This window comes from Malurus melanocephalus, unplaced genomic scaffold (assembly GCF_030028575.1).
Source record: "Malurus melanocephalus ecotype Western Australia unplaced genomic scaffold, MMel_1.1 scaffold_120, whole genome shotgun sequence".
Lineage (NCBI taxonomy): Eukaryota > Metazoa > Chordata > Aves > Passeriformes > Maluridae > Malurus > Malurus melanocephalus.
Window position 1 is genome coordinate 1,741,241 of NW_026623352.1, and position 27,867 is coordinate 1,769,107.

General features: G+C 41.8%; 1 protein-coding gene across 2 annotated transcripts; it reads right to left on the reverse strand.

Annotated features, from left to right (window-relative positions):
- Positions 1 to 27,867, reverse strand: LOC130575911 (ubiquitin carboxyl-terminal hydrolase 12-like). Of its 2 annotated transcripts, XM_057370148.1 has the most exons (9): positions 27,777 to 27,867; positions 15,022 to 15,102; positions 12,085 to 12,298; positions 11,044 to 11,270; positions 9,767 to 9,843; positions 8,857 to 8,940; positions 8,046 to 8,243; positions 6,089 to 6,167; positions 1 to 2,344 (listed from the first exon to the last, which is right to left on the reverse strand). In XM_057370148.1, the coding sequence occupies exons 1-9, from the start codon at positions 27,822 to 27,824 to the stop codon at positions 2,243 to 2,245; spliced, it is 1,110 nt and encodes a 369-aa protein (XP_057226131.1). In that variant the 5' UTR covers positions 27,825 to 27,867; the 3' UTR covers positions 1 to 2,242. The 2 variants fall into 2 exon arrangements, with proteins under 2 accessions (XP_057226131.1, XP_057226132.1); XM_057370149.1 differs by lacking the exon at positions 27,777 to 27,867 and having other exon boundaries at positions 12,085 to 12,158; positions 15,022 to 15,097.

Consider the following 27,867-nt stretch of genomic DNA (forward strand, 5'->3'; position numbering starts at 1 on the left):
CCATGGGTTTGATCATAATGACCTTTATTGGAGACAGGTGGGTCATTTATTATACAGAAGTAACATCACACCATTCTCTTCCCATTTAATTCCTTTTAGTCTCCTTATAAATCTGTAGCAAAAGTGCACTTTTAACAGTTTTTAATCTATAGTATATATCTTTCAATATTATCTCTCAGTCAGGTATTTTATTTGTAAAAAGGTATCACCAGATATACAAAATACATGTCTAGTGTACTACATTATTTTTTGTATTTATTGTTTAGATTATTTTTAACTCAGTGCTCTCTTTTTTTAAATTTTTTTTTTTTGCAAGACTCAGCGATGACAGTCTTCTGGTGGCATCACCAGGAGAGGACTCACAGCTTGTGTGTGGAGAAGGGGAGAAGACTCTTAGCCAGAAACAATTGTCACACAACAGGAACAAGATGACAGGAACATTTGCTGCTGTTGAATGTGTCTCTTAAAATGACAGTACTCTGTATAATAAAAAATAATTAAAAAACCCAATGTCCATATTGTTATCTTCTGGAAGAGATGTGCCAGGAGAATGGAAGCTACACCCAGCTGGAATACACTGGCAATGGTTCATGTGCATTTTGAAGGCAGGAGTTAATTGCTAAACATCACGTTGGTGGTCACAAGAGGAAGGAACAGACACRGGCGGCACAAGGAACTGTGGAACGCTGCTTTCCTGAGGACAGTGTTTTGGTAAAATATTGAATATCCTGYACAAGCCACGGAATTGCATAAGTTAAAGATCCTCAAGAACAACAAGCACTGGGGATAGATGAAGGGCTGTGCTGGGAACAGCCACACCGAGGACACACAGCTCAGGGACCCAGCAGGYGAGGACAGCCAAACACTCATTCCCACTGGGACTTTGGAGGCAGCTGTGACAAGCTTTGGCACAGCAACAGGACTTCTCCAAAAGAAACTTGCACAAGGTTTTCTGAGATTTCTCACCATCTTCCTCAAGTCTTCTCTTCCTAGTTATCCTTGAGGTTATAACATATACACACACAATGGATAATTACTTCGTTTCAGCCTTCAAAAGACCAACAATTTCCCCTGGGAAGCAAGGCCTAGAGGTCAAATGCTCAGAAGAATTTTAGGGGGTGTTATGATCCCCAGATGGAGACAAACATCACCACCAGATGACTGAACACTGACAGGTAATGTCTGCTTGCTTGGTTGGTGTTCCTTCTCACCTGCTCGTTACCTTGAAGCCTCAGAAGGCCTGGATTAGTTCCCTCAATTCCCTTTCCCTTGGTTAACCCTTCCCAATTAGTGCTGTTTCTGTGGATTAGCATAGATTCAAAATGCAGCTTGCATCAGTTTGCTTGGAATTGAGTGAAATGCGGAGCAGATCCTGCTTCAGAATGAGGGCACTTTTGGTTTATGCAACAGCTCCAAGAAAGGCTGGGATTCCCAACTTTTCTCCAGCAGAGATGGTCTCTCACAAGTAAGGGCTGCTCTGCTCCCCTGGAACTTGCAGCAATGGGGCCTTGAGGCCAAACTGCTGCTTCCAAAGGGAAATGCACAGCAGGACAGGCTGGGTATGGAGAGAGTCCTCTGCCTTCTGCAGGAGAAACAGAACAGTACAAATAAGAGTACAAAAAGAAGCAGTGCCATTAGTGTTCTCCAAACCCAAGAGAATGCAGAATGGCGAGGTTTACAATGCTGCAGAGAGAGGGGTTTGTCTGCTYTTTCTTTATAAAAATTACAGACTTGACATTTCCAATATGTCTTAGCTTTGTACTGCTTCTCAAGTCTGAGTCACCAAAAATATCCAGCAACCAGCTGCTGCTCATATCCTAAAATATGCCTTCAGCTGACACTGAATATTGAAATCRTTCTGCTAAAATACAGAAAAATGATGGCAGAAACCAAGGTATAGCCTCAGGCCAACTTTCAACGGTAAAAATCCTACAATGCTACTTTGAAATCTCTTCTTCAGTTCATGAACAAATAAGCAGCTGGGTTTCAAGTAGAGGTAACACAGATTTTGGAAGATAGCACGTAAAAAAAAGCCCAGAAAGAAAACTGGAACACAAGCTCTTCTCGTTCTGGCAGTTCAGCACTAATCCTCCAAAACGGGCAGGGAGGGACCTCTCTCCTCCCCCCTGGATCTGCCCTGGTCCTACAGCAACAACGAGGAGCTGCTTCTGCTGTCACAAATATGTCCCACTCGGACATAGCTTGATCCCTTTTTCCTTGTGTCCATTTTGTGGCTCTTGCCTCAGTCCCTGGACTGGTAGAAGAGGATATATCCAGAYTCAGAGTTTTTGGAAATGTCTGATGTTAACCCATAGAATTCTTCAATGGCCTGGGCGTCAATTTTCTGAAAATTAATGAAAGTTTTAATTAGRTTCAATCACAACACCACACTCAAAAGCCTTTTCACAAATAAACCATCATTCCCAGTTCTTGGAGRAGATGCTGGGAAACCAAGCAGTGTTGACACAGTGCTACTTCAACATCATTGAATCCAACAAATCCAACAAAACTTTTTTCCCACTTAATAACTAATTCACTGTTAAAAAAAAAACAAAAAACAAGAAATCAGGATAAAATCATAAATTTCTCAAAACGGGTGTGCTCATAATCTGGACTACAAAACAACTGATCCATGAAAATTTATCTTTACAATATTATGTGACATTTTTAGATTTGCTTTTCTCGGACTGGTGGTACCTTGCCTGAGTTTTGTATGGTAATTTCAAAAAARCAGTCACTTATCAGGCAAGCAGGTTTTTGTACAGCTGCAAGTACATGTGTAGATTGAAAATTCTGCTAAAGTAACTCCAAATTTCAAAGTTATTGTGACCCTCTTAAAGGAGAGAAATCCTGCAAGTGCTCTGAGTTCTGTGGATCTCATCTAATTATGAGAGCTTTTCTACCTGGCACAGCTTACTGGAATATTATCACAAGGTTTGTGTTTTAAGAAAAAAYATGATTTGCTGTACTAATGGAATTAAAATTTGCTCATATTCCAAGTTGTGCAGAAAAGCAGCTTTGCTCCCATGCCCAACCAGCAGCTGGAGGGCATTTGAAGGGTTTTTAAAGATGCAAGTTCCTAATGTCCTGATCCAGCTGCTGAGCACAACTGGCTTCACATCAGTGAGAGGGATCCTGCAGCTGAGACTGAATAAAACCCTCCCAGGCCCCTGTGCTGCTCAGCACTCCACTGGGATGGAGGTTTCTAGTACCTTTAGGACCCTGGATCCACAGAAATGAGAGGTTGAGGGAGCCTGAATTTGTTGAGGAGATGAGCCTTAAGTTTCCTTTTATTCCCCAARGAATAAAGTTGAGGAAGCTAAGAAATGTTCCAAACACAAGAAGCTCTGGGTTCAACACCTGCCCTGCTCAGGAGGAGCAGAGACCAAYCTGTGATTACACCTTGCAAGAAAGGGATCCAGCAGGAGCCTCCTGAGCTGAGAACCCATTTGGGGAATGTTAAATCACTGCTCAATGAACAGATTTTGGCATCACCTCACACTCAACAGCCCTGCCTTCTCCCCATGGCACTGCCAAACAACGAGTTGGGACCAGCCTTTCCCCTGCCTTTTCCCAGCACAAGAGAAAACAGACATGAATTTTCACAGGATACATCAACTGCAGAAATTCTCTCTTGAAGAGTTTTGTTAAACACTTCATGTTAAATAAATAGAGAGGGGAAAAARGCCCCCAAACAGATGTTTTGTCTTTTCTCAATTCAAGCAGTGAGGGGAAGCTGAAATCCCTTCCTGAGGCTGGTGCATTTTCACACCATTTATTAACATAACGTTACTACAGACTGTTAGAGGCACATTTTAACAGAAATGTAGAGCAAGAACACTCCTCAGCTCCTGCAATATATTTAGCAGACAAGTCAAACATGTTTTATTTTAAGTGCCAACTGACTTGCCATGCAATCAAGCCTATTTCCACTACTCATTCTGAATGCAACTCCAACATTTGATCCACATTAATTCATCCCACTGATATTTTTAGTTGCAGCACGGCAAAACCGACTTCCTTCTTTCATTTCACTATCCACAGAAAACTGAGTGGAGCTGAAAGGGGATTATACAGATTCTATTCTTCCCATTCTTACTTGACCAGAATTAGTTTTACCCAGTTAAAGCTTCAGAATCACAATTAATGGATGGTTTTSACTATAATGCTACAACTTTTCGGATTTTGCAGCCTAATCTGGCATTWAAAATTATGTTTCTTGTTAAATCACAGAATCACAGAATCATTAGGGTTGGAAGAGACCTTCAAGATCTTCAAGTCCAGCCCCAACACCTCAACTAAACCATGGCACCAAGTGCCACATCCAATCTTTTTTAAACACATCCAGGGATGGTGGCTCTGGGCACTCTGCCTCCCCGGGCAGCCCATTCCAATGCTTTATCACTCTTTCTGTAAAAAACTTTTTTCTAATATCCAACCATGTGATTAAATGTGATCAAACACCCTTTGCTCATTTCCAGCCATCTATTCTCTAAATCCTATAGTGGAATCCCACAGCCAGCACTGAATTGCAAATCTCAGWGCTATTTTTCCAGCAGAGACACGAAGCCATTCCCTCCCTCCCCTCCATGGATGGATGCTGGCCCTCTGTGCTCCAGGTAAACCCTGTCACTGTCACTGGGATGGATCCCTGGCTGCTCTGGTGACAACACACAATCAGACATCATCCACTCAGCTTTCTCAATTCATCCTGCTTGGCTCAGGATCCACTTGGACTGCTCTGCCCCCTGGATGTGATGCTTTCCCTCACATGCTGCAGGATGGCTGATGATCATCTCTCCCCAATTCAATTGAAAGTTGGCCCTCCAATGAAATCCTAACAGAYAAATAAATATTACAGCCTTCCCCAGGCTGACATTTAGTGGGTAATGAGGACAAACTACTTCCTAGTGACAGTTTGGAGCTGTTCATTCCTACCCCTTGCCAAAAATGCAATAAATTTTTGGATTTCAGGGTGAAAAGCCTTTTGCTGAGCTCTCTTTCAGCTGCAATCTCTGCAATCAAGAGCTTTGCACTCACCTTCTCAACTCTGCTGGGTAATTACTGCCTGTCTGATAACCACACCTGGAATGTTAACTCTCCAAACTGCTTGATTTTTATAGCATTTTAAATAAATTTCAGGAAAGAAGATGAACTTGAAAAAGACAGCAAGAAAAGCAACATAATGGAAAAAAATGAGGTTTTTTTTCCAGGAGAGAGGAACTGCATTCCAGTTTGTGACAGCTCCTTGGATTTACTGCCCAATAACAGACAGCACTTTTTTAAAAGCCATGTTTTGGCACATCTATAAAAGAGTCAACAGTGTTTGCAGATAAATAAAATTTGTTTTTAACCTTACAGCATAGAAGGGACTGATAGAAAACAAATACAGAATATAAGAGGATGGTTATTTTACAGCTTTTAAAATGTCAAGTTCATCTCCTGGATGGAAAAGACAGAGAATATTTGCATTTTAAAATACAGAGGTGAACACTGTTTCCAAAATTAAGTGACAACTGTGTGCTTGGCCTATGACAGAGGCAAAGGAAAATGACTCCAAAAATATAAAAAGGGAGAAAGGAAACTGTTGACAGTCACACATACAGTGGGGAGCCACCTCTGATGCTCAAAGCTATGCAGAGATTAAAAAAAAAWTTAAAATGGGGAATGTCCTACATTTTTATTTCAACGCAAGCACGGGTTTTGCTATTTAGACACTTAATCAGGCCTTGACCACGGGATCTCCAAGACAAACAAAGCATTTTTATCTTTACAAAAAACAGCTCTGCTGTGGCATTTGTTTTACTGTTTGATATTTGCTTAATAATTATGTGAAATCCATGGACATAGAAATATTGTGGATATTAGCCTTTACAGATATGTTGGCAGAAAAGGAAAAATTTGCTTGAGCTGTTTCAATATTGTCACTAAATATAATTTTTTTTACTGTTTTTCTACACTTCAATTTGTTGAGTGAGCAAAGCGAGAAGCTCTTAAGTAAAGCAGTGAAATGCAAGTTAACAATGGAAAGGAACCTAAAAATGAGCTGAAAACAGAGTTTTTGAGAGTTTTGTTGTTCATTACCCACCTCTACAATATCATCATCAAACAGCAGCCAGAAGCCATGGCTCTTGACGATGGTGATGTAATGCCCACGGTTTGGGCCACTGTGGAAAAAGGATGGAAATTTATTATCCAGGAGCCATTTCCCTGMCCAGGATCCAGATATTGCTGTCCCAGCTCCACTTCCCAGCTTTTCCCATAACACTGGTTAAATTCTTAGATTTTTGCCAAATTGCTTTGATTAAAATGTCACTCTTGGCTATCTGAAAATACAAAATATTCAAAATACACAATTTTATAAATATTTCATATAATCATTCATATACTTCCAAAAACAAAATTAAAATTAGTTATGTCAATCTCTGTTTTGTTCTATTCACACCTGCTGGGTATTTTGACCACTGTTTAGTTTTGAATTAAATCAGGTCTGAAATATTTTAAATCACAGSAGGAATTCCTTTAATTCTCAGTGTGGTTTAACCCAAGGCTGACCACAGACCTTCTGCTCTTCCCACTTTTTGGGTGGAACTTTCCACTCCAATCCCCCTGCCCAGATCCCAAAGATTCCCTGGAAGGGAAGGGCCAATAAAATGACCTAATTCCAAGAGTAAAGGCAGGGAAGGGACTGGCTTGAGATAATGAACCACATGGATAGAAAATTATCATTTACTGACCTCAAATCCTGAGAAAACAGCCCAGGGAAAGAGTAGGAAAAAATAWTCCCTGACCCCAGCTTTACTTTGTCCTTAGGATCTACGTAAGGCTTTAAAAACCCAGTATTTGAACCAGTTTTAGGCAAAACAAAACCTCCAGTCCTTCCAGAATTATTGATAAATACAAATATTCAACACAGAATGGAGCTCCTTTGCTTAGGGCTAAATGGAAAGTGAAACTCTATGTGCAAAATATTTCAAACAAGTTCTGGGAACTCAAAATATTTAGAAAATCTCATTTATCTCAAACCTTTGATAAGTTCCCAGTAAGAACTGAGAGCAGATGAGTCACAGGAATCTTAAAAACCCCACATGGAATAAAGGGTTTGAGAAGAAAAACAAAACCATTCAATAATCTGAATTATTCATCACCATTATCCAAACATGTAAGTGTAGGCACAGGTACAGCAAATTAAAAACTGCACCAAAAATGCATTGGATGAAACCCTAATATGATAAAAATTAAATAAACAGTATAGCTGCACCACAAAAAAAACCTCACAGAATTATATGAAGTTTATTTATACTAATTTCATGAATTATTAGCATTTTGCTCCTCACAAAGGTATTTCAAAACAATTTTGTGCTGTAATAAATTATTACTTTAAAACTCACGCTTCCTGAAGGCAGTTACAAATATTTTTACCCTTCCATGAGGGCTTTTTTCCTAAAATGCTTAAAAATTGTTCCTCTTTGCTTTTAAAACTAGAACTGAAGCCACTAAACAAAAATTTAATGAAGAAAATAAGGGTATTTTAAAAACCCAGCAGTGCACGGTTTATTCCACATGATGGCACCAGCTTCCAGAGAACTCGCAGGGCTGAGGCACCAGCACATGAAAAATATGATTTAGTTCTATTTTAGTAAGTGTTTTTCCAAGATTTTTATTCCATTTCCAAGATTTTTAGTCCATGGATTAAAAAGATTTCAATCCATAGATTTCTAATCCATARAAAGCAGGGTTAGGATTGGGGAGAGTTTTGTTGTTTTGCGTTTTTTTTCAAATTGTTCTTTGCTACAGCTCAAAGAACTTGTCTGATGTGCCACTGTGCTGATAAAATGACAACTCTTAGCCTGTGCATCCAGAAAGTAACATTTAAAATAGTAAAAAACGTAGTGAAACAGACAAAAATTGTTTAAAAAATAAAAATATTTCCAGCCAACCAGCTCTGCCAGCGCTACTGCACTGCTGAGAAATGTGGGAAAACAACACAGGGATGAGAAATTCCTTTAAAATTCCCAGAAAAAGCAGGAAAAGCTGCAGAGTACCTGCCACAGTGAACCACCACGGCCACCAGGTCGTACATCCTGTCGGGGTTGGTGGCATCCCCCGAGGTGTTGAAGAGCCGCAGCTCCAGGGGGAACACCACCCTGTAGGAGAGCTTGGTGTAACGGTGCAGCTGGTCCATGTATTTGAACCTCTTCAGGTGCAAGGCCAGGATCATGGGCAGCTTCTTCACCCTCATTCTGCAGCAGGGAAAGAGATTTCATAAAAGAAGGAGGGTTAGGAAATCGTCCCAAATAAAGTTTTGATAAAAAACAGCTTTGTTATAAACTAAAAGGCATTCAAAATATTGGTAAAATGTTTCAAATGCAGCTTTTTGTCACTTAGGGAGAATAGGCAATATTTATTCCCAATTTTTAACAGCTCAACTGACATCTGAGCATGTAATTATCAAGYAACTCTGGAAAGGACAACTGCAGGACAACATCGATTTTATCACCAATCAATGGGAAGAAAGAGCTGGAATAAACCTGTGTTGCTGCTCTGGCTGTGACCAAATCTGAGGTGAGAAATCAGATTTTTTTTTGTATCCAGGGCTTGCAGACAAGGCAGATGGAAGGTCTTCCAGTGGCTTTAAGCTGATTAAGGCCAACTGGGGAAAATGTGGACGTCTGGAAGCACCAGATAGAAACTGTTCTGGGAGAAACCCAGAATTCATCTCCTCATGATGAGGCTGCCATGAAGTCACTCGGTCTCTTCACCAAACACAGACCTAAATAATCTTACCTTTCCTTTTTACTCAATTCCCCAGGTGTATTTCCCCAGAAATTTCAAGCCTGAATATTTGGCCCTTACCTCTTCTGTGCCTCCTGTTTGCTGCGGCACTGCTCACAATAGTATTTGTATTCACTGCATAGAGTTTCAGTGCTACTAAATCCCCTGTGGAAATCAGAGAGCAGCATGAGCAGGGATATTCCAGAGCACCCAGGTAAAAGCTACTGCTGATAATGCTGAAAAAAAAGCCCCAAACAACACACAGAGGATGAAGATCCTTTAATTCATGGTGCTCCCAGATGCATCTGAAGTGTAGTTGTGACACTCMTGGGATGCAGCAGCAATGTTCAGCTGGAAAAATCTGGAATTTACACCSTGTTTTGTGGCTAGGAAAGGTAATAAACAGCAATAAGGTGATGGAGTTTTGTTTCCATCTGTAGCCATTCCATGTTTTCTTGAGTGGCAGAAATTAAATGTTCACATCTACAGCCATTAAGAAGCAAAGTCTGGATTATCCTCCAGCTCCCAGCAATTACAGCTCCATTATCAGCTATTAAAGAGCCAGATGCTGTATGCAAATCACACAATCCAGGAGCTGAGAAGCCTTGGATCCAGCARGCAAACACACGGAGTAAATGTCTATCAGGAAAAAACCCAACTGACCCTAAATGTCACCAGAAGGCAACTGAAATTCAACCACAACATTAAAATAATCCACAATTTATTGTGAAACCAAACACAGAGTGTTTATTTTTGATAAACCTAACTGTGTGAGGTAAATTCAAATCCCCACAAAAGAAGGTGAAAATCAATGTTAGTCACCACTGATACTTATTAACTATTAAAAACCACTAAGAAACCTTCCAAAAATACAGTATTTTACCACAATAAACAATATTTTACCACATATCAAAGCCTGTTGCATGGGAGAATAACTMATTGAGGCACTTTCCTTCTGGTATTTTTTCCTTTCCCAAAGAATTCTGTTTACCTTAGACAATGTGTAATTGATGTATTTTGTTCCACATCAACCGAGAGGTCCAGAAAGTCCTCATCTTTGCTACTAACCTTGAAAAAAAATAATAAGAAGAGATATTTGATAACACTTTAGAACTGGCAGATTTCTTTTAACCATTTCTGGAATGGTGCAATGTGATTAAAAAGAAATACACACACACACATACAGAGGCCTTTTCTTGAGGCAAACTAAGACTTAAATAATCTGATGTGTTTTTAAAATCTGAAGAGCAATATTGGAAAAAAAAAAAAAAAACCACTACCAACAAAACAAAACCAAAAACCCATGGAAAAAAGCACAAAACCACAAACCCTTTCTCAGGAAACATCTGACCCCCTTGAGATTTTAAGACACATCTGATTATTTCACTGGCAAAYCCAAGTTTGAAGCACTCAGAGCTCTCAGTGGAGAAGCTTTAACCACATCCCATTTTCTCTGCAGCCTGATCCAGCTCTGTGCTGCATCTCAGGGTGTAACAGTCAATACTTAGAGGCAAGGCAGAAACAGGCAGATGGCTCTTCAATTAAATGGGTTAGCAGTGAAGAAAACCATCTTTCCATTTGTGGAGCAGTCACATTTCATTGCAAAATCCTTGAGACAGAATCCTATTAATGTCATTTTTAGAGCTTTTCCTCACCACATAGCCATAACTTTGGATTTCAAATGCCAAGAGCAGTCTTTTCTGTTGTAATCACTCCTTGGTTTTTTTAGTTTTCTCCCCATCTGGGTTTTCATTTTTTTTAGCACCATTAAATCAGAGCATACAACTAACTACAAATCCCTGGGCTGAAGGTGGTGTGGTTCTAATTCTAGATTTCGTGGCACTGTTTTTGCTCTCAGAGTGGCCAAGGACCAGCAGTGAGTACAGAATTCCAGTTCAAACAACTCARTTCATCCCAGATTTAAATTAAGAGCAACTCTGATATGGAAACACAACATGAACTCTCAATCACTGACACAGGGAATAACATGGAGACAAAAAGGCAGCTTGGATCAGCCAGGAGCAGCTGCCTTGATGGGAACAGGGAGGAGGAACAGGGAAAACACTGGGCTTTTTCTGGGCAACATACCTTCATGAGCATTGGTTTGAACATAGAGCTGACACATCCTAAAATAGGCTATGCTCCATATTTTAATAGAGCCAGTGCAATTTCATCTACCCTAATAAATGAAAAAGGGTGCTCAGTGTTAGGGCAAACACTCCAGGAGCTGGGAGAAAGCTAAGAGGTGTGGTTTGCTTGTGCACGTACAGCCTCACAGTTAAGACATCTGGTTTCATTGGTTAGTGTTCCTTGGAAGATTTCATGGACCCATGTCAGATCAGCCTTGTCTCCTTCGTCACTCTCAATGCTGCCATTCTGGAGCTTCCCATTCTGCTTCTCCTGCTTTTTCTCCTCTTGGAGTAAGTCAGCAATAGTGTTCAGTAGGTAGTTGAGGAATTCGTGTGCATCCTGCTGCATGTAATTATCAAACAATTCTGGAAAGAGAGGGAGGACAATCAACATCTACAGACACTTCCCAATGCCAGCTTACCGTGCTTTTTTCTATTCCCTCTTCTCCCCTGTTACACARCTCTGCTTACACTGAGTTTGGGAAGAACTGCACTTTTGTTTTTCTCTCAATGGATGTTTGGTTATCCTCAGATTGCAAGAAACAGCAGAAAAATAACATTAATGAAACTTAACCTGGGAATTTCTCAGAAGTGAARAAAACCATGACTGGTTTGGGGTTTTTTAATAGTCTTTTCCTTCTTTTCTTTGTAGAGGGAGAGAAATAAAGAAATTCAGATGTATTGCCTTGGGCCATTAGTTCATTAAGTCCAGCATCAAGGGACAAAAATCCCCTACTGGAAGTTGTTATCTTTTCAAGTTCAAGCAGAGAGGATAAATCAACAGCCAGAACTTTTCCTAACCAAGCAGCCCTGGGAAATAACCACCAGTTCTCATCCCAAGGAATTTATCCCACCACARATGCCAGAGAACAGGCCATGAGTGGCTGAGTCTCCTCTGAGAGCTCCTGGAGCAATGACCTGGAGCGTGCTGACTTGTTCCTCTAGGGAACACCATGCCAGTGTGGAATATCTGGACATGTGCACACATTCCAGGCAGGTCCAGGAACACAGATACTGAGATAAGGACAAGCTCACAGGACAAGCACAGAGGTGGTGAAATTCACACCACAAAMATCTTGATGAAATCTGTTAAAACTTCCCAATTCAGACTCCAAAAGGAAGCTGTTGTTTAATGTTTCACTCACTTAAAGAGGCATTCAAAACTCATTTATTCATTTACCATTTTCTTTCCTCAATCGGGAAATAAATTTCTTGGGTGGGATGACTCCCACCTTCTTCTTTTGCGTGGCAATACTGTTGAAGAGATCAGAGAGGCAGGTCAGGAGGCTTTCCTTCTTTCGAGGCTGCACCTTGTATGCCAAAACTTTTTCCCGAAACGGCCGACAAAAATAAAGTGCCTGTAAGACCGAGTTGCAGTAGCAGGTATTGCCGAACTGGTCAAAAAAAAAACAAAACAGAAGGAAAACAAAGGGCTTTGGATTAGGRCTGTCCAAAAGGAACAACAGCAAGAGGTTGTTCATTGAGAATGTCACACAGTGAAACTGGGAAAGTCACCTGGCAGGGCTCATCTACTGGGGAATACTGGTTGGAATGGGGGGAAAGGCTGAGACTCGTAACAGCAAGGGAAGGGAGACAACAGTCACAGGGATGCTGGGAATACACAGAAAAATTAAATAAAAGCTCATCACAGAATTGGAATTTCTGGAGATACAGCACTACTCATCCTGAGAGGGAGACCCTGCTGGGGAGAGGTGCCAAGGACGCAAAATACAGAAATAATAAACTTCACAGAATATTCTGAGTTGAAAGGGACCCCCAAGGATCATTGAGTCCAGCCCTGAAGTGAACAACCTGAATGGGATCAAACCCAAAATAATGATAATGATAAAGCCCTGGCATTATCAGCACCCTGTTCTGACCAACAGAGCCAATCCCAGTAAACATAATATAAATGTATAATAGGATCACATCAATATTCCCTGGCCATAATGCAATGTTTGGAGCAGCACATGAYGCAGGGCAATGCCCAGAGCAGCTGGTTTGCACCTGGCCTGTCTGAAGGCAGTGCCAGGGCACAGATAAGGCCTGACAGAGGCAGCTCCCCATGGCTGAGCCAGGAGGGACACAGGGATATCAGCTTATCAGCCACAGCAACACACCACGGGTTCTGAGCTGCTGCTCTGCAATTTACTGCGCTGTCGCTTCAAAAAAGGGAAACAAATTCTGCATTCTGCCAGCCCCCAGATATTCTGGTAATGAGGGTCTGCATCCCAAGAGCAACATATTGTAAATAAACCAAAAAAAGCATTAAAATCTGCCTACAGAACAGAGACTTTTTTAAGTGGTGCTCAGAGACGTGGCCACTGCTCACCCAAATTTGGTGTGATTACTGCAGCAGAACAGTCTCAAGCTAATAATCACTTTGAAAAGGAAAAATGAACAGCTTCATTCATCCAGCTCAAAAGGTCACAGATTATAGCTACAGTAAGATTGATTTATACCATATACAAACAACAGGGAACAACTGTTACAACTTATTGACACGAGGAAAATAAATATGGAAGCTAAACAAACACATGAAGTAGGGGAGAGAAATCACTCACATGCTTGTTAGTGACCTAGAAAAACAAAGAAGCATCATGCTAAATAAATTTGCACACAACACAAAATAGGCATCCCAAGTTTGAAGGCTTATTTGAAGGTAGGAGCTTCTTAAAAGTGAGATGAAATTCTGGAATGATCCCATTGCTCCCTCCCTCTGGCACTACAGTACATATGAACTATTTTAACAGRCTGTCCCCTTCTCCCACATCTTCTGCTGGGGCTTTAGGCACAGTTTAACTCAGCTCACTGATTCAAAATTAAATAACTATTCAACCCCAAGTTTGAAGACTCCACTGTCCAYGAGTTCAACAGCTGATTCTATCTTCAGTGCAACCACACACTTAACAACACTGATGATGAAGCCACGACACTGTCCCCTTTAAAATGGTCCAATTAATTCCAAATCATGAAAGAGCCAGAAATAACTTCGGAAAAAGCACGGCGTGAAAACAACCGCCCTACAGAAACCGGTTGCAAGAAATGAAGCGCAACAGCATTAGTCATATTTTATGCTTCAAAACAGAGAATGGATGTGATTCTAATAATTCTGGTTATTTTTAGGATGCTGTTTTTCCTCTTCACACCATTCTGCTATTTCTGTTCCAATTGGAGATGCCTTCCATTTTTCCCATTATGGGCCAACCTCAGCAGCTTTGGAATGACCATTAAGATCATAGTCACGAAACAGAATTCTGTGTGTTTKGATAGCTGGGTGTCTGAAATAAAAGCTGCCAGAAACCCTCACAAAGTCAATTAACTGGGTCTCTAATGAGCTCAATAAATACCACTCAGCTGGCCTTACTTGGTGTGTGAAGAGATGGAGCATCTCCCAGCTTTCMACAAAACCCTGACAACCAGCATACAGAAATATCATTGTTTCTAGCGAGTTCTGCCAAAAAATTGTATTTTCCCATCATAAATAGGATGCCACAGAACCACTGTTTCTAWGAACTAACTCAGGATCAGCATCCTCTCAGCACAATTAAAGCAGGCAGACAACTCTGCTGCCCCACAGCCAAGCCACACAAACTGACAGACGCACAAAGTGCAGCTTTTTGGAGGGTTCATGGCCACATTGGGCTGTCAAAAATTCAAAAGGAGTATTACTACACCTAAGGAATTTATGGACTCAGCCCATGTCATTCATCTCCTGCATAAAAACTTCCACTCCTCCCACGAGAGAGRTGTTTTTAGAAAAGTCACACATTCAAACCTCCCCTGCACTGCAGCATCAGTGTAAAATCTTCTCTAGAGGAACAGATGAACAATGGACATGTTTTATTAGTTCACTCATTCCAGCTAAATATTAAGATGTTAGAATTGGAACCAGATCAGAGTAGGAAGGGTTCTCTCACAGACTTTACAGGAAATCAATTTATTTCTCTGTGTTTCAGATGAAACTGTACCTTGGTTAATAACCAGGATGTGGTGGCTRTGTTCAGTCCCACTCTAAGGGAGGAGTGCTCATCAAGTTCTCACAGAGAATCTTGTTAAACTCCAAATTAGGARATGAATTGTAACTCAGCATTTCAAGCATAGAAAATTCACTTACATTGACCAAGCCAAAATAATGCTCATTCACAGGGAACTGCTCAGGACCAATCTCTTTCTCCAAAGCAGAGGCATTGGCGCCCTACAAAAAAAAAACAAAAAACAAAAAACAAAAAACAATGTTCATGTTAGAGAAAACACAAATTTCCTAAAAACCCCAACAGATTTCAGATCACTTCTGTAAAAACAAAAAGCTTAGGAAATAATTTACTCCAACTGAAAATCAGCACCCTGTGTTTGCTGTGTTCTTCAAAATTAAATTAATATGATGCTTTATTATCAGAAAGGTATCAAGGTTTCATTTAAAATCTCAACTCAGAGTTATCTGAGCTAACAGAAGGGTTTTCTGCATTTGAGCTTATTTGAAAATTAACACGATCAGCTGTTCTCACCTAAAACACCACGTTAGTCATAGTGGCCTAGAAACAGCACCTTAAATTCAGCCAAGAATACACTGTAAAAATAAACTTATCCTGAATTTTTCTGCCTTTATTTTGCAACATTCTGTGGACAAAGTGTGATTACAAAACCCCAAAAGAATGGAAATAAGAGTTTTATCACAGTCTCAGATCACCTGAAAGTGCTTTGGCTTCGCTGCCCTTAATTTCAGGGTGATGCATGAAGCTCACAGTRCATTCTGACACGTCCTTGAGTTTCCAGCAATACAAGGAGGATGGAATTTGCTATTTTAAATACAACTGACAAATACCACTGCTCTCACTTGGCACATAAAGCAACAACTAAAGCATTCCAATGGTTTATTCTGAATTTTAACTCAGTCCACTTTACATTCAAAGTGGTTTATGCATTTCTTTCCATTTTCAATCTATCAACACCATATGGATGGGAATACCTTGGGATTTGGTATCTTCCCTCATTCCACTCCATCTTGTTCTTTGAAGTTTCTTGCTGATGCTCCAATAATCCTGAGCTCATTTTATGCAGAATCCAAAYATTTTGGATCTTTAATTCTGTTCTAAATACCCAACTCTCTAACCTTGTCCAAACAAAAACCCTTTTGCACAGGTAAGCCACCTTCGGACACCTTAGAAAAGCACTAAACCAAAAATCASAGTCCAGCAAAACTCAATTAATTTATTCCCCTGAAGCTTCCAATATGCTTTTTAATTGCTGAGCAAACATTTCAATCCTCTCCCCATTAATACAAACCACAAGTAGAGACTGAAAGGACAGTTCCATCCAGATTGTCTTTAACACAGAAATAACTAAAAGTTCTCTACAAGCCAAGAGAGAAACCAAGAAACAATCCAGTTTAACAGCTGTAGTTGGATGTTCCCCATCAGATTTACAGAGAGATCCATTTATCAAAACAGACAAAAYGAGGCAGGCTCAGAACTGGGCACTGCAAACCCCACAAAACATTCGCTGGGTGCTGACAGATTTACAAGCAGAGCTCTGCTCAAGCAGCAATTACACACAACATTTCTGAGGCATCACTGCCACTTGCAGCAGCTCCTCTCATTTGTTTCCCTGCAGCCATCCCCTGTTCCAAGAAATGGAATTTTTCCAATTTTTCCCTCCACTATCTCCCCCCACCAAAAACCCAAATCAAACCTAAAATAAAAGGAGAACCATTAGCAAGACCTGCTGCTAGGGGTCAGTCCAAGGACTACCTCAGCTCTTCATTTCCACTGCTGTGATTCACCTTGGCTTTGGGAAATGTTGTAATTGGAGAGGATAACCAAATTCCATGGAAATGCACAAGAGGGGAAAATTCCAGAATTTTCAGCCTGGAAATCAGCACTGGTTCCTGCTGAGCTTGTTTTGCTCTTATATGCTGMATGTTGGAGATTAGGAGAGGAGGATGTGTAAATCCTGCAAGCTTGTGAAGTTCAGTTTCAATTTCTCGGAAGTTTCCTTAACTGCTCGGTGATCTCCAATATTAAATTAGGGAAACACTGGAGAAAAGTCCATTAAAGGAGGTACCAAACCTCACAGAAGCACTGAGATACAGCCCAAATACTCCAYTTGGTAAAGAAACACAGAATCAATATCTGAAGAAATAAAACTGTAAGAATTTTATTTTTTAATACAACTATGCTATAAAGAATTTAATTATCTCCCATACACCAGGGTTGCAATTCAACCAAGCCACCCAAATGTACCCCCCTTGCACCTCTCCATTTAACCTGACAGGTTACAGGTGGGTTTTTCCCAAGTATTTCCTTGTCTCTACTGGCCAAACATCATCATTTTGGGTAAATTAACTGCAGAGGTAATTCAAAAATTAAGGCTTCCTTACTAAATTGAATTATATTTAATGTATTATTTGCAATTGAAGCTGTAGATGCCTCATCCCTGGAAGTGTTCATGGCCATGCTGGAGCAATCTGGGATAGGGGAAGCTGTTCCTGCCATATGGGATGAGCTTTAAGATCCCTTCCAACCCAAACCAGTCTGGAATTCTGTGATGATTCTAAAGTTTCTTGCCAGAGAACATTTTAAATTCATAAAATCTTTCAAAAAAAACCAAAATGGGACTGAAAGCAATTGTGGGAAGAAAYTAGTCATAAATAGTTCTGAAGATGCAAATTTGCAAATTAAATAATTGAAGAAGCACCAGGAAATGCAATGCCCAGCATTCCAAGGTGCAATAATTCCCTTGCAGAAGCACAGATGATTCACCATGGAGTCAACGTCCAGGAGATCTGCACTAAACACGGCAACAAGGACACAGGAGAAAAAAATCCACTTTATGGGGAGGGCAGCACCTGGCCTTGGTCACGTTTCATGAGGTCACGTTTWGGGGTAAGGTCTGGAACTACAGTCAAAGTTCAGCTCCTCCCAGTCAGGGATCTTTGCAACTCAATAATTAGCAAATTAACCCAGTGGAGATGAAATCTGGTACAACCTGAACCATGTCCTGCTATAAGGAACCCTAAGAAGAGGTTTGTTTTCACACTGACAGGTGTTACGGACCTTTTTCCACCCCAGCAGAAAGATTTTTCCATCACAGCAATATTTGCTCACAAGAAACAATCCACATTTCATCACTTYGGAAAAATAAAAGTCACATCTTATCTAGAAATAAAATCTAACCGAAGTGGCACGTGCCCATGGTATGAAAGTTTGTATTATTATCTGGGGAATTAAGAACAGCATCTCTTTGCGGTGTCACAGCCAAACTGTTCTGCATCTTGTGGTACTTTGCACATCGAAAACCATAAGAAAACAAGATAGTTTTGCTAAACTCTATCACATACTGCAGGAACAACAAAAACTGCCATGAAAAGAAATCCCTCATCTGTAGCAATCGAGTTTGCTTAGCAYAGAACTGCTGAGCAAACACTAAGAACTAAAATACAGCTGAAGAGAAYGATTAATGCAGGAGATTAGAACTGATTTTTCACTGCTGCTACAAGGCAAATAAATACAAGTTTTAACAATCCCAGAAGTACATCCTTGACTTCTGTGAGGTGCAGGGAAATGCTCTCAAGGAACTGTTCTACTGCTCTGGTTCAGGCCCATCAAACTCTCTGTACTCAGCTCTGCGAGCAGYAATAAACCCCAAATTTATACAACACACACTTACCCAAGGAGGAAAACTTCCCCCTCATTCAACTACGTGGTAATAGTGATTTACTTACATAATGTAATGCAAATTTAGCACTTTGATACTGCTGGGGGAGGTAACAGCGGAAGCTCCAGCACTTGAAAGCAGGATTTTCAATTTTCTAGAAATTCTTGGGACTTCAAGTGTTGTGTCAGAGCTCCCCTGTTCTGTTCTCACCCCCACTCACAGAACTGGCTGTGCTTCCACACAWTATTCCAATAATTCAAACAATTCTGGAATTATTAGGCAAACAGGAAAATGGAGAACTGCCTGGCCCATCTCAACTATCACCATCTCAGCAGAAATACACACAGCTAAAAATGGCCAAGAAACCCCAAAAAACCCAACAATCAAATACTTCCTGTCAGAGCTGCAATCATTTTACTTCATGCATATTAAGGATCTATCCAAGATCATTTATGCTCACTAAAAAAAACAAAGAATCCTCTTAAAAAAATCAAATATACCAAATTTTAAARTATCAAACAACAACACAGGGAACTGTGAATATTCAAGTTTTCCTCACTTTTTCATACCAACACAATGAAAGACATCACATCAATATTGTGATTTAAAAATTTTCAAAAAGACTGATGTGGCACTCAGTGCTCTGGGCTGGTGACAAAGTGAGGATTGGCAGGTTGGACTCCARGATGGTCTTGGAGGTCTTTTCCAACCTCAGGGACACTGGAATTCTATTCTATGCACAAATCCATATGAGATATAGAGAAAACAGGATTAGGACAAACTAATATTTACCMAAAGAACAGCCAAGGYAACACTTGTTGAATTTTTTACAGCWAAAAGAGATGTGAAAAGAGCAGTTTCAAACCCCACTACTGACAGAGATGTCTAATCAAGACATTTCTAAAGAAGTGATCCCAGAATATTGCTGAAATTTTAACTGAATAACACATCAAAACCAGAATAGAGACTATCAACTCTTCCATCTTGTAARTTCTGAGTGACTTCTGCTCAGCAGGGAAGTCTTAATTTCCAGTTCAATGCACCATGCAAGTGGAAGAAATAGTAGCAGACTTCTGTTTCTTAGCCAGTGCTAACTCACTGCAGCACCAAAAGGAGATCACAGAGAAGGATAATTAGGCATTATTGGCTCTTTTTAGCTAAAAAAAATCCTGTTCCTGCAAAGAAAATGAGTATTCTGTATGGCCTATATTGAATTGATTTCAGAAACTGGAAATCAAGTTTCCAGAGGCTTCAATACTTGATGACCTTAAACTTATTGGATTTGTAATTATTACAGACAAAAGGCTCATAGGTTGCATTCACTGATCTACAGCAATAGGAGAAGAAGAAATGATCACTTTCCTACATGTTACATTTAATTAAAGTTATGGTAGAAATTAGAATAAGCCTCAGAGTTGCRGAGTTTTGGTGAAGCTGTGGATGAATAAAAGCTGGGAATGATTAATGACACCCACACAGTTCAGAACAGGAGCTGCTGTCAGTTGAGAATTCCACATTTTCACCATCCTCGTGGTTCCTGCTTCAAGTTACAACTTTCTCCCCTTTTTAATATGAATTTTACTAAGTTTCAAGCCCTGACCAACCACAAACCTTGGCTGAGATTCAGTGGGCTGTTATTACTGACAACCCAATTTTTTACCCTGAACTAACACTTTCCCACTTGGATAGAACTCACATTTCCATTCCCAAGTATCCCTTTCTGCTGCTCTGGAAGTAACTTCAAATGAGGATGGTCAGAAAAGCAGGGAGAAAGAAGGGTGTGAGGAGACCTTCTGAGCAGGAGGCAGCTGCTGCTACAGCTTCAGGAAAAAAAGGACCAAAATTAGCACAACACTGGGTCAGGACCCTCACTGTTATTCTGAGCTCTTGTCAAAATAATCAGGCCAATGCTGGGCTGCTGCTCAGCAAACAGTGAGCCCAGGGGCACTGGGGCTGGAAAACAGGGAAAAACCCACAAAGGAGRGAAAGAGCCATGAGTGGGGAGAGCCCACTGCCCTGAGAGTTCATGGCATTTACCTCTGACAGGTTCTGAGGGGCTCTGATTATACAGGTTTTGAACTGCAATGGGTTTGGGACCATTCCATAACCATCAGCAGCTCAACATAAAGACAAAAAAATACTCAAGATCTCTTCAGTGTCATTGAAGGAGAYAGAAATATAGAAAGACTTGACACACTTATCAAACAAATACTACATGAGGTTTTTATTTTTTTAACAGGGATGAAGCAACTGCCTAAAGTACGAGGGAATTAACTACAACCGTGACATACTCATCTTTTCAAAAATACAACTACAAACTTACAGTTTGGTCTTTTTTCAATACTGATCCTGACAAAATCTCTAAGAATTTGTTTGTTTAAGTTTGCTGTGCTTATTTTGGGGCACTCCACCACTTTAGACAGAGATACATCTTTTCATATACACCCCAATAGATGCTTCATTTACAGTTCATCTGTAGGCAGTGGGAGATTTTCAGATGAGAACTCTTAAAATCTGCATGTGTCTCCCAAAATTCCAGTAAAATTCCTATGCGTACACTGTATCATGTTGAAACTGTAGTYTCCTGTGCTTGCCCACATCCTTCAGCTGCTTTAGGTCTATCTAAAACTAATCCCATCCCATCAATTTTAACAAGCTGGAATCAATCAGTTAATTTAAAACMCTCTCCGTACAGCCCATTAAAGTTGGAATATTCAGCCTTTCTTTAAGGATAATTACTATTTTTTTAGCTCAGTGCAAAATATAAATTCCGACATCACCTTTTTTTCACACATTTGTTCTTCTCTCTTTGCAATGAATCTAATTCAGTTCAAATGAAGGAATTAAAGCCTTGTGACTCGGGGTAACTCTAACCTTTCACTGCAGCTGGATGCACACCCCGAAGCTGTGTAGCATCACTGGAGTAACAGCCTGATGAAATAAAATCCCTTAGGATACTCTGGCTCGAGCTCCACACCATCCTAACTCCTGGACTGGAACCAGCTGCTTCCCACTGAGCACCTGCCTAAAAAAAAGACATTTCCCTTAAAGAAGGCAAAAAAGGGGAAAATATCGAAGGGATTTCRCAAGTCCAGACCAGGCCTGGTGCACGAGTCTTGCTCTCTAATTACTCATTTGACTGTTTCCTTTTAACAAATGGGAGTAGGGGAAGATTTAGCATTTTAAAAAAGCTGGGAAGCAGCTTTCAGATTGAGCAGAAAGGCTCCAAGGGACACCATCATCGTGCAACCCTCCAGATTAGAGGAGCTGCTTAAATCCACTGCTGAGGGGTGGTTTTAAGAGAGAATAAACAAATCAAAACAAAAAAGGGGAGGAAAAAGAACAAGTAGGCCAAGCCAGAGCTACTCAAAACCTGCAAGAAAGAAATCTGCATGAGCTGATGCAGAAGTCTGCCTGCACTTGCTGTATTTGCTGAGATAATAGTTCCAGCTTCAGGACTATTAAAATTACCCTGGGGGCGAAGTGGAAATGGAGCAGATTAGGGTTGTATTGCTGAAAGTTTATGGAACACACCACCACGGTTTTCTAAACACAGATTAGATGCTGCTTTCCCCATCCTTTCAAACTCCTTGGCTGTGGAGCACTGAAGTCAGATTAAAAGAGTTGTCAGCTCAGGGTTTGAAAGGATCCCTTTTCATGTACCCAGGAAGGCTGTCGTTCCAGGCATAACAAATTACTGTATATTGAGCCTTGCACTGCAGCACTTTGCCTGCAAAAGCACTCCAAACAAACTGATAATCTTGAAAGGAGCAGGTAGAGCAGTGTCACAGACTTTGCAAGGCTCCACGCTTCCAAAGGCCACAGAATCCTCCTACTGGAAAGGCTGTGCCCACTTCCAGTAGGGAGGAAAGCTCACAGAGCACCCTGACTGCTGCAATGTCACCCAGAGAAACTAGAAAGTGCTGTATTCAAAAGAAGTTTATTCCTATAAAGCCTTAATTGGAGTGGTTTTAACTAAGTGAATGCAGGGTGCTTTGTAAACTCTCCCAAGCACTTGTTTATTCCATCAGGAGCTGGTCCTGCAAGGCCCACGGGATCCACACCTCCCCAAGGCAAAGCAGGGCACACACACTGGGGAAATCCTCTCATTTGATGCTCTTTAAATCAGACAGCAAAGCTGGGCTCTAGTGAAAAGAGCACGTGGAAAGGATGCTGGAGAAAGGGCAGGAAGAACAGAACCACAGCTTAGTGTTAACCTCTATCAGCACCTCACTGCCTCCCACATCACCACAGCTCCCAGTTCATCCACCCCACTCCTCCACCCACAAGGTTTCTCCCGACCTTGGGTTTCTCCCAATGACCTAGTAACACACATAAGAGTGGATGCTTTGCCAGCACGGCTCTCTGAGATTCTGCAGCTCTTTGGGCCTCTGAAAGAACAAACACAAACAGATCCCAGCTGTGCAAGCCCAGTGTTTACCAGCATTGTTCTTTTGTGAGCTGGCAGCAAGATTTTATCATCAGCCTCACACATCAAACAGCATAGGGACAATGCTGGGAGAAGTGAGGAAGTGGATRCTGAGGGAAGGCAAAGCCAAACACTACAGATTTATAAGAAGGCTTATAGTACATTTATAAATAGGTTGTAACTTCAGACATTACATAGGCATAGAGCRGTGAAATTCAGCTGTGGGACAATCAAAGGGTCTGAATGGGGAAATATAATCACAACTCATAAATCATGGAATGGTTTGGGTTGGAAGGGACCTTAAACCCCATYCACTCCCACCCCCTGCCATGGGCAGGRACACCTTCCACTGTCCCAGATCMCTTCAAGCCACATGCAACCCGACCTTGGRCACTGCCAGGGATCCAGGGGCAGCCACAGCTTCTCTGGGCACCCTGTGCCAGGGCYTCCYCACCCTCAATGTAAAATATCCCTTCGTTTCAGCCCAAATCAACACACTTGTAGTTTAAAACTATTCCCTCTTGTCCTTTCATAACAAAGTTTATCCCCATCTGTTTTACAAGCCTGGTTTAAGTATCTACTATGAAAGGAGCTGAAAATATAAAACACAACACAAACAAACCATAATGATCTACAGTGYTGCCCTTTATTTTGGCAGSGAGTGTAGGAATCYCCCAAATTGACATCTGCTAGAGCAAGCTCTGAAAGCCATTTCTTTCTTAACAGCAACAAGATACTSAGTGATGTGCATGTAAACACAGATGAATCCAAGGCAATAAAAACATTTCCTCTAAATCCTGATCAAAGAATAAACAAGAGAGATTCAATAGTACAGAGCACCTCTTGAACAAGCACACTCTGTTATTTTAGCATCTTTCCCCGGGTATTCACGCTTCATTTTTAAATTGTAGCAGCTCTGAAGTAGAAGATCTCTAGTATAATTAGTTTGAACAAATGAACCATGTAGTGCCCACTTTGCTCAGCTCCATGGCACAATTCAGCTGGGATAGCTCATGACCTCTCATTTTCCTGAGGACAATTAAAGCATGAAATTGTAAAAGTTTCTAGACAATCAAAGCAGACACCAGAACAGCAGAAAACCCCATTTATGTGGTACTTCAGGAGTCCTGCAAAATCCTAAAGCTCATTCCAAGGAAACCTCTAAGGACCACCTGAACTGCAGCCCCGCTTTGCTTCCAGCTCCAAACTGTCAGAAGCCCCAAATCTGGAGAATGCAGCAATAAACACCCATCACACACAGCATTAAACCAGAGCACAAACAACACATGGGGAAACCTTGCAGGGAGTGACCTCCTCATTGCTTTCCAAAAGGTTCTGTAATATTCCACCCTAAAACAAAGAAGGTTATTCTCAAGCTGGGTTTTAAGGGCAAAGACGAATATCTTGTTTCTAACAAGTCAGTCAAGAAGCAGAGAGCACTGCTGAAGGCAGAAATCTGCTTAGCCAGCTCTACTTTTACCCTCCCTTCTTTCAGGGATAAATATAAATGCTATAAATGTTAATTCTCTGATAAAGCCAAACCAAAGTCCTACAGCTACAGGTGACAGCAGTGAGGTGACATTACATACCAGGGACATCACAGCCCTGCTTGAGCTGCCCAGTGTAAATTATTCAGGTGGCAMATGGAAATGTGTGACTTAGAAATGCTGCAGCCACCTCCCCTCCAGCACTGAAGTCAATAATTATGCCCTGATTCAGAGTGTAAAAGACTACCCCCAATTTGTAGCCTGGATTGGAGTTCTTCAGGCATGTCCTACTGGTTTCACAAACAATTAGACATGAATCTAGAAGAAKTGGCCATAATTGCCTACAAGGAACAATATTTCTGCTCCCAGCTGACTACAGACTTTTCATGAGCTGCCAGAGAGGAAAAGCCCAGGTCTGTGCTTTGCACCTTGTTCCATCCTCGGGTTCTGRTTTCCTTCTCCAAAAGTTTTGTCAATTCAACAAAACTCAGCAAGTTCTGACTCAAAAACTTAAGTCTACAACTGTCCCAGGGCACAGAAGACCCATTCTGGGCTAGAGGATGCAGTCAGACTATGGAATTCAGCCCTCCTCAGCCAAGAACAAATTCACACCTGTCCACCCTAGAACCACAGATCCCCCTTTAAACACTACTGAAATAGCAACTGTAGATTTTTTTTTAGGCAAAATGCCTCAGCAGTGCTCTCTGTTTCCATCTCCCACTTAATTCTGCAGTCACTTGCAGGAAAAAATCCCAGAGCCCACAGCAAAGTTAAGGTATGGGACACAAAACTGGGGGCAGGGACACAGAGCTTGGGTCAGTGCTCCTGGCTGTGGATGTGTTTTCCATGTGGTGYCAGCAGCCTCCCCAAGCAATGAATCATATCCAAATGAAGCCCTGCTCCCAGCCCTTGCCAGGCTGGAGTTGCCACACGAATGTTATGAAATCACAGAAAAGGGCCAAGGAAACAATCCCATCCCGAGGCACAGCAGAGCTGAGCCACACTGAAACACAGGCAAGTTATTTTAGGGACGGGGCGATGATTCGAGTTAGACCTCATTACTGCCTGCTAATGAGTTCAGGCTCTGAATTYAATTTTTAAAGAGACACTGGAGAGGAATAGTGTGTCTTAGAAACAAAGGCAGGAACACCAGTTCCTGTGATGCCAAGGGGTCTGACAATGTCACAAACCTGGGTTTCACTTTTCCAGCCTGGAGCATAAATAATGACTGGAAGTGCTGGTAAAAACTGCATATTTTACTGAAAAAAACTAAGTAACATACTGTACAATCACTGAAAATCAGCATAATCCTGAAGAAAGCACTTTCCCAAAGGGACTTTGCTCACRTATTTCAATGTTTTTATAAAGAAGGCTCAGATTTTTCACATTCCTTTATACAAAGTGAACAGTATTTTTACTTGCTGGACACACAAATAAACTGGTCCAGTTTTAAAATACAGCACCCAAACCTTAATTTTCCTGGGCTAGAGGAGGGAAAAAATGGTAATATTGGCATTAAGTTTAGCCAGGCTACACATGCACCTAAAACACTGATGCTGCCAGATTCCACAGCATTTGATTAAATACCTAATTAAGAAATTGGAAGAAATATTATGCAATTATTTAGTACTACCAGCATTGCTCTACAATTTCTGCAGGGAACTRAAACAGCAAATTCTGCACCTGAAACACAGTGAGGAGAATCTGCTYCCCCAAGCAGCAACATGGAAAGGTTTATTGGAAAAAAACATCCACAGAACTTCAGGAAGGCAACAAGCACCTGCTCAGCTTCCATCCACCATCCCAAACAAAGTCCAGGCAAGTGCATGAACAAAAATGAATCCAAAGCTGGGCAGATTTAGGCAGAGTCTCTAAAAACAAATCCCACTGGAATGTGCTCAGGTCTGGCTGCACAGCCACAGGGAAATGCACTGCCTTCCATCTGCCCTCTCAGTCTGAGGCTCAGTCAGCTGATCTCAGGAATGCATCCAAAATATTCCATGGATTGAATCAATCACTTGCTCTGGGGTACAGAACTCCACAGCAAAGTCATGACTCAGGTACCTCTCAGGGCCTTAATCTCACCTGTGTCTGATGGGCAATTAAAAATACAAATTATATAGGAAAAAAGAAAACCTTTTGTGAGATTAGGGAAGTATAAAGTTCTGGGAAGTCTTCCCCCAAAGATTTTCAGTGACATCGCCATGGCCAGGAATTTGAAAAGAACAGATTAATATCTCTTATTAGGGGGGTTACTGYGAAACTGCAAATACCCAATTTGTGMTGGGGGTCAGTTCAGCTGGGCCTGGAGTTAAACTGGGAATCAGCACCTGCATGGAAAAGAAACAGGAAAATCCTGCTCCTTTTACACACAGGTGGAAACAGACCCAGGAAACTGGGGTGCAACAGTCCCTGCTAAGATTGCAGAGRGGAGATGGAAAACTGCCCTTGGAGCAATTAAAATGTGGCATTATGGAAACCAAACTGCTAAAAATGAACACTCCCAGCCTGATCTGCTGGACTGGAGGAAATCAAGCCCCTGTCAGAGCTCAGACTGAGGGAACTCCCGGCAGAAGGTTCTCAGTGCACTGTTTTTGGCGTTTCTCTGACAGGCTGCAATATTTTACTGTGAGTCAGCTGTGCTCCAGCGCCAGCCCAACCACTTGCTGGTCTCTATTTACACAGCAGARTAACTTCATTAAAAATTCTGCATAATCATGCAATTACCAGCCTGCTCCTTCCATGGCAGCAGGGACGAGCCCTGTTCCAAGCATCCACGTGGGATGATTGCAGAGCTTTGATAAACGAGTAGAACAACCTTTCAAATTAACTTAGTTATCACAACAACCGACCACAAYCTGAGCCAGAAGGAGAATTAATGCTCGATAATTCCTTTTCCCTCCAAAAGGTAGCACCCACCTGCCCCACAAACATTTGGGGGCACAGGCGGCAGCAGACACACCCACCGGGAGCGCCGAGCTCGCATTTCTGCGGAACCCCGTGCCTTCCGACACCATTCCCACCGGGATTACAGCCCGATTATCCCAAATCCCTGCGAGCCCCGGCCAGGCCGGCACCCCGCGCTCAGCCCGGCCGCGGCTCCCCGCGCTGCCCTCGCCCTTTCCCGGCACAGCCCGGCCCCTCAGAGCCCCCGTGCCCGCGGCGGGGCCTCCGGCACCGATGGCTCCGAGCACCTGCGCTGCTCGCACGGCGCCGGGGCGCAGCGGGCGGGCTCTCCCCCCGCCGGCGGGGGCCCTTGAGGAGCGGCTGTGCGGGGCCGGGCGGGCGCAGGGCTCTCACCATGGTACAGACGGCGGCGAGTCTCCGCACCGTCACCAGCGCCTCCATCCGCCCCCGGCCGCCGCCATCTTGGGCCGCGACTGACAGCGCC